Consider the following 13549-nt stretch of genomic DNA (forward strand, 5'->3'; position numbering starts at 1 on the left):
AGAGTTGTCGAGTACATTGTAATATTCTCCTTTAAGCATATATACTAGCACTCGATGTTTTTCTCAAAAACAAAGGAAATTAACGAGATTGCAATAATGATACTATTTATCACTTTACAAAACAACTTGCAGCTGTTACGGGGTAGCTTTTGAAAGAGAAAGATTACGCCAATTAAATTCTGGTACAGCAAACGGTAAGTAGATACATCAAGAGTTCTTTTAAAATGTTGATATGGATCACATTATCATGTTTCTTTACTAAAATAATCAGCCTAGTAAATTAAATACCAAGGGAAGCTCTTTCAAACGATGAAATATTGTCTTCATTAAACTACGACGTTACACGAAAGGAAAAAAAGAATTTATTATCCAATTTGTTTTATCAGTCACAGCATCTGATAAACGATTTTAACGTCTGATATATGAAATTAAAAAGTGGGTCAAATGTACGGACGGTTAGCTCGATCTCTACTTGTCCAGTACTTCGTGTTATAATCTTCAGAGTATCGTTGTAAAGCGTTGCTAATAGAATCAACCATTTGAGTAATTTTACAGTTACTACGTAACGTTTTATATTCATAGTTGATTCATAATTGATTCTGAACTTCATACCAGTTATTGTTACTTAGGTTTATGTATGATGGTTGGGTAATGTATTCATGATTACAGGTATCTTACCGTCAACTTCTTAAAGACTTTTTATCGAAACGTCGGACTGTAGTATCTATATAACATTTGCGAATATGGTGGACTTGTTATATATGTATGAGAGAGTTTGAGTGAGACAGAAAGAGACAGACAGACAGACAGACAGACAGACAGACAGACAGACAGACATGCATAGACAGACAGACAGACAGACAGATAGACAGACAGACAGACAGACAGAGAGGCATAGACAGACCAAGAAAGAGAAAGAGAGAGAAACTCAGAGAGAGCGAGACCAGACAGAGAGAAAGAAAGACAGACAGACAGACAGACAGACAGACAGACAGACAGACAGACAAAGAGACAGACGGACAGACAGAGACAGACAGACAGAGACAGACAGACAGACAGACAGACAGAGGGAGGGAGAGGGAGAGACTCACGTGGAATGGGATTGAGACATACATACATACACATACATACATACATACATACATACATACATACATACATACATACATATAGGTACATTTCTATACGTAGCGAATGAACAAGGTAAAGCGACAAACAGGTAGCAAGAATGAGGGAGTGACAAAGGCAGAGAGAGCCATTTTACTGTGCATACGACAATATAATGGTACATATACGCCTCAAAAGAACCATTGTCAGAAACATCCTATACCTAGATTTTCAGTGGCAAAATAGTTATTTCGATTCAAGAACTGCTAAATCATTCCGTAAAGGCACGAATTCTTGTATAAATTTGAGCAGTAATCCCAGCATGAATTGAAGACTAAGCGGCTTACGTTGGAAATTCGGTCAGACAATTCACTCATGTGTGCACCAGCTGTTTAGTCTTGTATGACGTGTACATGTGAACTTAGGTGACCACAACAGACTTGCATGGATTCTTCCAATTTGTTTTCTACTATGAGCGCCTTTCAACTAGACATCCATTCGATGCTAAGACTGGTATTTATGATACAAACAAATATATCTAATATCGATTCAAAGGTTACTCATTGACTGTCACCATGTTTTCTCAAATTTGATTGCAATTTTTATGGCGCAGCTGCTGCTATAGTGTATACCGCGACGGTCTGTATGTTTCTCATCTATACCTGTTTTTTGAAGATAAACCGATCGAAAACGTAAATCGAAGAATGTGTATGCTCATACAGTAAAACTGGCTATTGGCGGTTATCGGTCCAATTACTCTAATTTCAAGCCCTTGTATCTTAAGAATCTTAACGTGTTCACCAATAATTAGTGTAATTTTAAGGTGTTCTAACTTCTAAAGATCTCAATGAGTTTCATTAAATCGGTCAAAGTTCCGTGGGGTGTCTAATTGAAAACCTTTCAGCACAATTGAACGCTGACACACACAACATACTGTATTGGTGTTAATAAATATTACCTTTAATCATTTACTCTCCAAGCGGTCATAAATTTTGTCGAAGACAATAACACGAAAGATTTTGGAAATATGAAACTGTTTGCGATCGCTGTGTATTTACGTGCGTTTGCAGAAGTAATTTAGTCAAGTAACAGTTACAGCGACCTCTGGTGTTACTAAATTTCAGAATCCCCCTTGGGATAAAGGGAGATAGAAATTGGAAGGATAAATCAATATGTAAGACCCCTGATATCGATATATCATTAAGGGTAATAACAGAAACCTTATTCAAAAGCTAGGACCGTTAAAGCAACATTTGTGTTCCATTTGTATAGAGTCCTTGATTGTTCATGTAGCATGTAATGATTTCGCTGTGTAGATATTCAGTTCCCTTGTAATAATATGAGCAACTAGATTACACTGTCCTTGTCCGCATATCTAAACAATGTTGGTGTTTCATACTAAAGTATTTAGGATCCCAATCCACTTTCGGTTTAAAGTACCGTGAAATGTTTGTTATCTACTTACGTTTTGATGATAAAAAAGGCCAAGTGGCATCTTTTCAAATGAAAGGGATAAAGATTCTATTTAGCTCCACACAGTCAAACATCTAGACTACCGTTTCCAAAACAGTCTCCTCATTCCGTGACTGCAATAATTCGCTATTCCTGCAGAGATGTCCGTTTTTAACTTTCCGTATACGCGATTGTTTTACTCCTCTGTAGTTCACCTGGATACATCCCGTTCTTCGAGACCGCTTTCTCATGTTCCTCTTCCTCGATGAGTCAACTCCGATGCTGTGGGCAAAATGTCCATCCATTCCGTTCTTCATACTTTCCATTCTGTCCCATCGGCACTGTATGGTCGCTTTAAAAATTCTCCTGTATGTTTTGCTGAGAAAGCAGTAACACACAGGATTCAGCGACGAATTGCACAATCCGAGCCATTGCAGAAAGGGAAGAATCTCGACACTGAAGTAGCCGCCTGCTTTTGTTGTATTAAAATCGAACCAGATCGTGGCGACGTGGAACGGGAACCACGAGACCGCAAACAAACTTACGACAACCATTAGCAATCTAATAACTTTACTGCGGTTTTTATTCTGCTGTGCAACCTGCTTGTCGGGATTCCGCTCTTTTCCGAGCTCAACATCGTTGGTCACCAAGGCTTTAACTATCATGGCATATGCAAAGAACATAAACGTCATAGGTATGGCAAATTGTATTAGGAATAAAAATATGTTATAGGCATGTTTGAGTGAAATATCGCTCCATACCTCGGTACAAGTGGTAGCAGTTATACTGATAGTCAATTCAGGTATTTTGCTCTCGACGGTTTCCAAACGATTGACAACAAGTATGGGAATCATCAAAAGCAGCGAAATTACCCATATTACGATGATAGCGTTACGGACTCGCTGTCTGGTGTACAAGACCCTGGCTTTTAGCGGATTGTGAATTGCATAAAAGCGATTCAAACTAATCGCAGTTAGGATAAATACGCTGGCAGATACAGACATTCCCTGTATACAGGGAGTTAGTTTACACATAACTTCACCATAAATCCACTCATTGTATATGACATTTCCAATTGTTATTGGCATACAGAACAAAATCACCATCAAATCACATACGGCTAGGTTAACCAAAAAGAAATTGATGACTGTCTGGATGTGTTTATTTTTGAACCACACGACCATAACCAGTACGTTGCCAACCACACCAACAACGAATGATAAAGAATAAAGGACGATTAATACGATGGTTGACGGTGACTTGTGCGTGTAAAGTGCCTGTCGAAACATTTCCCGATATAGCTCAGCATCAAATCCACCATAGTAATCTGACTCAGTAATATTGTCAACAACATTGCTACAATTCATCTGTACGTATTCCGCTCCGGTTGGCGAAGTGGGGCTATAATCCGCCGAGAACTGACTTTGCTTGAAGTTGTCACAATCCATGGTGTTCACGTTGTGAGCGATACACTTCAAATGCGATTCACTTTCTGACCGACTGTCGCATCAATAAATGCAACGCATGCGCCCTCGAACAACTGATATATTCTGGGCGTTGGGTGATTTACGCATAATCAAGTCTATTGAAATAGATGGCATGGAAGTTTTAAAAGAGTGATGACAGTAACTGTTACCCGAAGGCCATGTTTATGACGAACTTATTTGTTTTAACGAGTCAATATAAGTTGTATCTTTGCTCATTTTATTCCAAGCTTTATACACATAATTTCCTTGTTTATGCAGTTATTCGACATATGTAGGGCTGAGACGGCTGGCTTTATTTGCCAGTTTATATATGTTCCGAACACATGTAGTGTACATTGTCGTCATGGCGACACAAAGTTCCAACATGGAAGAGATGTGATGGCCATATGATGGTATGTAGTCTTCCGAATACACATTGATGTGAGGATTTCCAAGTATTATTCGACCCGGGATGTTATTACTGCCTGACATTTTCTTAAAATTACTGAAGGAATATATCATTGCTTTTGTAGATACATTGAAAAGATTACGGAAACACCATTAGTAGCAGTTTTTATGGATATTGAATATCAGCATAGGCATTAGAGTTCGTGTAGGTGCAACGTGTAGATATAAAGGCAGTATAGAACTCGGTGGTCTTAACTAAATAATTATATAGACGGTATATGTCTCTCCTCAAAGTAAAACAATGACGTTTGTCCGACTATAAACAAATAAAATGCGATTATGTTAATATTTCATATGGCATTTCGGATACCAGTTTTTTCTTTGTTACAAATAATCTACCAGAGACGTGCAATTTAAAGTCACGTATTGATAATATCAAATACCTATATATATGTGAGGCAGACGAGATTAATGCTTTTGAAGGTTCTAAAAGGAGTATCCGTAAAGTCGCCATCACATTGTCATGGCCAGAGGGCGCCCTGCGTACATGTATCATGTTAAGGCTTTAGACCCCCACCTTCAAGCAACTTCGCTTGAAAGTGACTTTTGACTGAAACAGGAATCGACGCTATGTGGAAACAAATGCCACATTCCAGCCGTTGTGAGGTTGAAAAAACCCTAGTGCTTACCTGTCCCATTACTTAGTGTTCTGAAACAACACACGTCACAGAATGATAAAGCGTATGCTACCAAGTTACAACTATGTGGAAAGGTTCGTTCAGGTTTTAGAACCGAACGTATGGAGGCTATAACAGCTCAAAAGCTCAAATAAATATTTGGTAACATATGTACTTGATGAACATACTTATGATTGCCGCCGCTTTTCTTTGTCATGGGCTGACCTTTCCTATCTGACAATGATAGTGTTTACGTTATATATATATATTGCGATTTTTACTAAGTAAAGAACAAACAAAGGTAACAAATGAAGTAACAGATGTACCTCTTCCCTTATCGCCCGTAAATAATTTACCTCCGATCTCATAATTCTGTACATCGAAAACCCTGTTTTTACGAAAGTGTTGATAGATATAAAATACATGTTTATGACGTTCGTTTGTACTCATTTTGTTAGTTCTAATGTTGGTATCCCCTATGAACTAAGACTACCATCCCTTCCCGTATCTGCAGGAGATGTCGTGTTTTAATTACCTGAGGGAGGGATACTCCCATACGCGCATGTGTCGTCCAAATAGGTAACTTTTTCACACACAAAACTCTAAACATGGGGCGACTTTTCTTTTGAAAAAAGTCCCTCATTAATCATGGGATTTAATAACATGGGAAACGTCTTCAGAAATACCTTCACAACATCCGAATCAAGGGAATTGACCGGATGATTGTGAAGTTTACATCATTATATTCTCTATTGTAAACAGTTGTGTTTAGTTTTCACAAAAATCTTCAAAATATACATATCCCTACTATCCCCTGTGATACTGGATAAATGAAAGTGAACATGGTAATACTCATGTGAGAAACTGATCATTGCATTAAGTTTTTCTCCATCAGGTCTCTGTCTTGTGTATACAACGGTTGATTAATTCTTATCCAGCTGTTATAACCAAGGTCGAGACAATGTTGTCTTTTACTTTTCAAATCTTGCTTAAGAATGGGAAGAAGCCACGTGGGAAGACCTTGCATTTCCCCGACCACAGTTTCCTGAAATCAATAGCTACGCATCCAAGTCTGGGTTACCCAAGTGAAAAGTAAACACTTGTAGTTCTCTTAAGGCAGTCGTCTAGAAATGATTTTTCTTGGAAATGTGACCGTTATTTTGACACCAAACTTTCTTCAAAACCTTCGTTCTCTGAGAATAACTAAAGACCCATTACGTAAAAAATAAAAGATTTAAAAACATCAGTAACTAAACATGGCGACAAGAATGGTAAACGCAGGTAATTGGCAGGCTGCGATCGGGGGGGGGGGGGTGCTAATCTCATAGAATGGTATACGACTATACGACTATGAGCTGCAAAGATGAGTTACTTTTCATGAACAAAATCCATAAACATGGAACAGTTATCATCTGAAAATTCCCGCATCAGAATAAAAGTAACTGACCAGAATGATTGACTGGAAATTCCTAACAATGGGTCTGTTGGATTATATATGGGTAGATGTTTTGAACTTGTGCACACATGCCCGTCAGTAAATTTGGGGGATATCCCCGCCCACGACGGAGTGGCTGTGATTCGACTGGCTCAGTGCTGAAGGGATTTTACGAGTATCAGCTTGTTGACAACGCAAGCGTTTATTATTAATTTATTAGTTTGAACGCAGTACAGACAAGAACATATAAACTACATCGCCGTACTGTTTGTTGTACGTTATACATTTTATGAGGTATAAGACTTAATAAGAGACTTTCGTCTGTAGCGTTTTTTATGTCATCTCGGCATCTGGCTAATAACTTACAACTAACAGTCGTTTAAAAAGTAATACTATCAAATGAGTAACACTCTTTAGCAGTCTACACCACTATGCTGATGTGCCTTATCTGCCGTTTAATATTTTTCATCCCCTACAAGTGTACCTCGTCACTGTCTTTTGCTGTTTGTGTCTGATTCATTATCTGAGTGAATTTCTGTATCTGTTCATACCGACAACAAGGATAACACTTATTATACATCATATATAATGTATGCTTATTAATATCAAAACGGAAAAAGCATTTCTCATTGAAGCTATATATGTGCAAATCGTTCATGACAAGATAAAAATAGGTCGTGTATTATTTAAACAGTCACGTACTTCGCAGTGTTTGCTTAGTATTATACTATTTTATCTACCCATCTAGAAACCAATTTCAAGAGTAAAAGGAATATTAGCCCAGGCGGAAAGGCAATATCACAGATAAAAGTTTGCTGGCAGACCATTGCACTACTCGCACAAATCTATCATATACCAAAGCTTCATAAGCCATATGATTAAAAACTTATGATTGACTTAGCCTGACATACCTAGTCCCATATAGACTGTCAACAGTCGTTTTGACTTTTTTTTTGTAATTCATCTTTAATACTATTGTTACTGTTGAAATTAATAGAAATAAACATAACATGATGTGCGTTGGACGTTCCATGAAATAAAGACGACAGACGCTAGATTATATTGTTATGATTTCGAATCCTCAGTGAGTGAGTAGCTCGCGTTCTGTATGTGTACTGTGCATGCTGACTATTAGATTGTATGTTATAGGCTATGTATTTGCATGCTTGCTATTAGATTGTATGTTATAGGTTATGCATTGTGCATGCTGACTATTAGATTGTATGTTATAGGTTATGTATTTGCATGCTTACTATTGAATACATATTGCTTGGCCTATATTCGGGCTATAGCACCCGTTTATTACACCCGAGGGACTGTGAGTTACCAGAATCACATGCTATTTCCCGAGGCCAAAGGCCGAGGGAAATAGTATGTGATTCTGGTAACTCACAGTCACGAGGGGGTAATGAACGGGTGCTATAGCCCGAATATAGGCCAGGCAATATGTGTTTTATAATATACCTCATGCTGTGAACTCGTGGTGGCAGACGACATCGTCAGAAGCTGCCATTTTGACCTGCTGTGAACGTGCGTGGTCACGTGACCATGTAAAAGTTGATGGAACTATTTCCTTAGGGAAATAGTCATTCTATTTTCCTATCACGTGACTGATTCTAGCGAATCATGGCACAGCATTATCTCTAGGTATATTATAATAGATTGTATGTTATAGGTTATGTATTGTACATGCTGACTATTGGATTGTATGTTATAGGTTTTGTATTTGCATGCTTAATGTTATGTATTGTACATGCTGACTATTAGATTGTATGTTATAGGTTATGTATTTGCATGCTTACTATTAGATTGTATGTTATAGGTTATGTATTGTGCATGCTTACTATTAGATTGTATGTTATAGGTTATGTATTTGCACATGCTGCATACAACTAGTATTTAAATAAAACATATTTCAGAAGGTTTTTTAGGAATATGGCAAAATATAATCTGCGTCTGAAATACAGACTAAGTAACACACTGTAATGTCTCAACTTTATGAGTATAACACAGCCTTATCGTCAACTGAGTCTGAGAGCGCCTGCAGCTGAATTATAACATGACGGCGTGTACGTAAACGGAGCAATGGGTGCAACCAGAAAGCCTAGACGATATTTATTGTAATAATATGAAACGATAACTCAGACGATTTAGTAAAACATAAAGATTAAATATGCATATCTATTTATGGTCAGCGTATGCCCCTAATATTTAATTAATATTATGTTTTGCTAGGAAACAGTACTTAAAACAGTTAGTCTTCAAAGTTTTACTGTCCGGCTTGAACCAATATAAGAATGCATATGTGAATATTTGATTCCACAATTTAAAAAATGTAATGCGAAGTCTACGTATTCAAGAACACAGAACGGAAACTCTTAGTAACTTTTGACTATTACGTTGTCAAGACTACAGTAGGAGGAAAGCTGGTGTTATACGTTTAACGTCCATAGTAATCATCATTTCAAACCATACTAATGCATGTACAATAATGCCAGTTTATTTGCTGAAGTAAGTCATTGTAGTCAGTTCGTTACCCTTTCAGATTTGTAGTTGTCCCAACTGTATTAAACGATACAGTATCATTTTCTTTGAAGGGTCTACATTTTTCACCAATAATTAATTCAACTGCTCCTTTCAGAATTACGCCACTCGGTGTTATGATATAATCCTCAATCCACTGTCATCTCTAATTGATATATCCTGGGTTTGATATATCATTTAGTTTTTTATTGCATAGATATTTAATGTCCCGCGTAAACTGGCTTTATTTATTTGCGTGTTTCCCTGGTAACCGTTTTGCAATCACTGTGTATTTCAAATCCGTGTGACGGATGACGAAAGGAGTGTTGTTGCATTGGTTCAGCTTTGTTCCTGTTTCTGACAAGTAACCCCTAACATGTTATCTATACCATCACAGTTGTTTTCTTTGACTAATGTGATCGCGCCACTGTACTTAAAAAGCTTTTAGTGACAGTTTTGTCTCCGTTCTTTATGAACTTTCTGACTCTAATTCACTTTTCAGTAACCCTCCATATTCAGATTATGTATTTCGTAACTCGTGTAAGGCAAAAATGGCAACGTTCTTTAATCAATTATATGACATTTCTACGACAATGTTGTTTCACCATTATATCATTCTTTTATATTGCTTTGATAACTTCTTACATCTTTTTCTCCATGGTGTACCCAGACTGTGATATTTGTCCTTTAAAAGTACCATATATATTTAACTTGTTTCCGTTAGCCGTAGATCAGACTTAAATGTATAAAATATATTAGGGGCAAGTATTAAGCTGTTCAAATAAAGCTTTTTACCTCGCCTCGGGACCTTTTACAGCGTCATGCTGTAAGTTCAGTATAGTTGATTACTTGTTTTGACAGTGTTACCCCGACATGTTTCTTATGGATTATTAACTTAAGGTTTAATAAACATTTATTGTATTTTACACATACTGTTGACTATTTCAGACACATTTATCATTAAAATTTGTTAAGACTGTTTGCACTAGCTTACCTTATGCTTTCTTTATTGGTTATAGCCTTGTTGTACAATTTACACACGCCTGCAAAGGTGATACATCCTGCAATGTCAAGAAAAAATCTTTATATATCTCTTTTATCTAATGGCTTTTTTTCGACATCATTGGTTCGCAATGATGTGGAGGGAAAGGTATATCCGAAGTAAAATGATGTGCCCTATTATTATATATTATAGTGCAAGTATTGCGTTCCTAGAGCGTCAATATATATAATGAAAGATATGACAGTATGCAAAAATGTATATATTCTGTGATACTACTTGAATTTCAGCCGCCGTAAAATGTATTATATAATTTTTTGAAATTAAGACGCAGTATAATTTTGAATATTACCACAGTTCTATGAGGAAAAGAAAACAATAACACATTTAAGACCCGAAGTCATTTTTGATGTGTTTTTTTTTATTATTTGTCTGTTTATTTATTTATTTATTTATTTATTTATTTATTTATTTATTTATTTATTTATTTATTTATTTATTTATTTATTGTTTGTTTGTTTGTTTGTTTGTTTTGCAGGTCGAGGACATACGATACAACCACAAGGGCATTGGTTCTTGGTTATGCAGTCTGCAAAATCCATAATTACATCGTGCCCAAAATAATCCATATACCCATAGCTTATACCTGTGTAACATCTTAATCCAGAACGCAATGTAAACATTCCTGTCGTGTCCCATATCTGCCGACACACCACTAGAATGTTCAAATATCAAATAATATTGCTTTCTGGATTAATAAGATATATCCACAGTAAGATTTGATTTGAAGTTTCGTCGCTACAAGATATATTGTTTGGATATAATTACCTTAATGTCCTTTAAGGTTGATGAACCCCTATGCTCATAATGTGACATTAGCAAACCTCACTCGTATACTCGTATACAATGTCAATGTTGGTCTTTGCCATAAGACATTTTTAAATAGTTTAATATTATAAGAAAAAAAATCATATTCCATTTCAGTGTCAATTCTACGTCAGCTAAATCGTTATATTCATATCTAGTTATTGAAAGTAGTGTCTTGTTTACATAAGCCAGGTTTACAATATTTTCTCTCAAAGTTTGGGTCATGAATTAAGGAGTCTATTCAATATGTATGAGTTGGTTGCCAAAGGCTCATGTACCATGGACCTTAATAGGGAATTTGCAAACCCGCCATGTTGAATGTTGCATCATTGGAAATGATGCAACATTCAACATGGCGGAATCAATTAGCATTGTAAACAATATTGTTACATTGTATGTAACCACAAATAATCTATTCATAGTTGCCCTGACAGTGTGGGAGGTTTATTTTATAGTCAGCTCCAGATAAGTTATTACGATAACCACATATAATCCCATAGTCCTTTGCGTCTGACCATGCTCAGTCTGGATTGCAAGTTCCCTATTGTACGAATTCACCAGGATAAGTGTTACGTAACACATCCTTGAATATTGTTAAGGCCTGAACATCATTTTTTTCATGCTCTTTAGAGAACAGACGTAGAAGTTAAAGTTTGAATGTATTGTAGAGAAAGCCCAGGTATGAATTGTATTCACCAATGTGAGAAGCATTCGATCCCCAGACTGTACCGTATGTACAATAAGATGTAAGACAGTAAGATGACTTTACAAACAAAGACGTTTTTATTTTATTCTCATGCAGGAAACAAGGGAACGCTGACAGTTATTTTAGAATTGAATATCAGGTATCTAAATCCAATGTGGCGGCGAAATTGTTATTACTCGTGTAAGCAAGGGCAATTACAAGTCCGTATGGATACCAATTTTGATATGATTGGAGAGTTGAGATTTAATCTAATATCAGATGCAATTTTACCCTTTACGTGTATGGTGTACCATCTTTCAATTTAACAAAACTGAAGTCTAAATGTTTAAGAATGAAACCATATTTATATTACACCAGCCTGACAATTTCTTAATTGAATGTAAAAGATAATCGATTATCCATAGAGAATACAATGCACTTCCTATTGGTGTACTGTGTGTGAGGTAAAATTAATTGATTTCCCAATATTGGTTTCTGGTGTAACCGTGTGTCATGTTAACATGTGGTATTTGTAAACAAAAACTTAGCAGCGTCACACATGCTGTTAACGTAGGTTGCGGATGTAAAGCAGTTATTAGTATATCACCAGTGAAGTATTAAAAACTTTATGGAAGGTCAATTATTCGGCCAAAATGTTCTTATTCTAGAAATATAAAACGAAACGTATTCAAACATGAAAGGCGACTTCAAGCCAGTTAAACATGCGTCGAATGTGGCCATGTTATTGTCAAAAATGTCACCATTACGCCTTTCCATCAAAACAAAACATTTCCATCATGTTTCTGGACGCCGATTATTCGCACGAACCATGCCTGTAAAATTTGAATATTACAAGTAACATATTTATAATAATGACCTTCGTTTCATCAATTACACGTAGCTGCAATAGCATATCTTCGGTAACACGGTTGCTATCGCTAAACTCAATATCTCTTTAGTAATAGTACTAAAATAGAATCTTGCAATTCAGTGTTTATACATACGCATTTACGTGTTTCATTATATAAAATGCACACACCTGTTACAAAGCTGTCAACTATTTGTGAGGTGTAGCCGGATTCTGGTCAACCCAGTGTTAAAATGTATAGAAACTGTGGATTAACATCTCACGTCAAACACTAGGACATTAACAATAGAAGTTGACCTGCTACAAAAATGATTTTCACACCTTTTAAAATATAAAGTGGCAACTACATCAAAGCCTTTATAATGTATTGGTGATATCGAAACGTTGAAATAATCCCATTTCTGGTATACATACTCAGCACTTTTTCGAATGGTGGTATATCCTGCACAGTGTCCGTGAGAGCTACCGTCCCCCATTAATATAAGGCCTTTATTCATTTTCTGAAGATAATTACATCAACGAGAGTTGAGTTTATAATTTATGCTTATTTTAATTTTTCAAAAATACCTACATAGATCTTACATCTTGATTAAACTATTCTTACATTATGTTAATTTCAATGCATGCCTTCAATGGCAACGATCGTCCGCTGACTTTGTTAGCATAATTGATGGACAAATGGGGTTTCTTCGACATTTTAGCATACGCATGCTAAATTAAGTCGTCAAATCGTGTATAAATTATGTTCGGGTATTTGAGCTCTGACCGTAGCAAGTGAATGTTAAGTGTGCTACACTAAGTAGTACTCAACATTTCAATAGGCAAACATAAATTTCCGCTAAAGCATATAAGCGTAAACAATTAGTTCAAGTAATTACAGAGTGAACGACAGTAAACTTAAATGGGAAAATATCTCTGAAGTTATTATAGTCTGGACAGAATGTGAGTTTTTTTGGTCTGAAAACATCGATATGACGTTATTATTTCCATAGCAACTAGATTGTGTAGACAATATGATCAATGACAAGTTCAATTCATTGAAAAGGTTACCTTTGACCTCG

The 13549-nt window shown here is 36.2% G+C and overlaps 1 protein-coding gene across 1 annotated transcript; it reads right to left on the reverse strand.

The window, feature by feature from the left end:
• Positions 1 to 2085: 2085 nt before the first annotated feature.
• Positions 2086 to 4017, reverse strand: LOC144435834 (QRFP-like peptide receptor). Its single transcript, XM_078124471.1, has one exon. The coding sequence runs from the start codon at positions 4005 to 4007 to the stop codon at positions 2655 to 2657; it is 1353 nt and encodes a 450-aa protein (XP_077980597.1). The 5' UTR covers positions 4008 to 4017; the 3' UTR covers positions 2086 to 2654.
• Between the last annotated feature and the right edge of the window lie 9532 nt (positions 4018 to 13549).

The sequence above is a fragment of the Glandiceps talaboti genome, chromosome 5, assembly GCF_964340395.1.
Source record: "Glandiceps talaboti chromosome 5, keGlaTala1.1, whole genome shotgun sequence".
NCBI lineage: Eukaryota > Metazoa > Hemichordata > Enteropneusta > Spengelidae > Glandiceps > Glandiceps talaboti.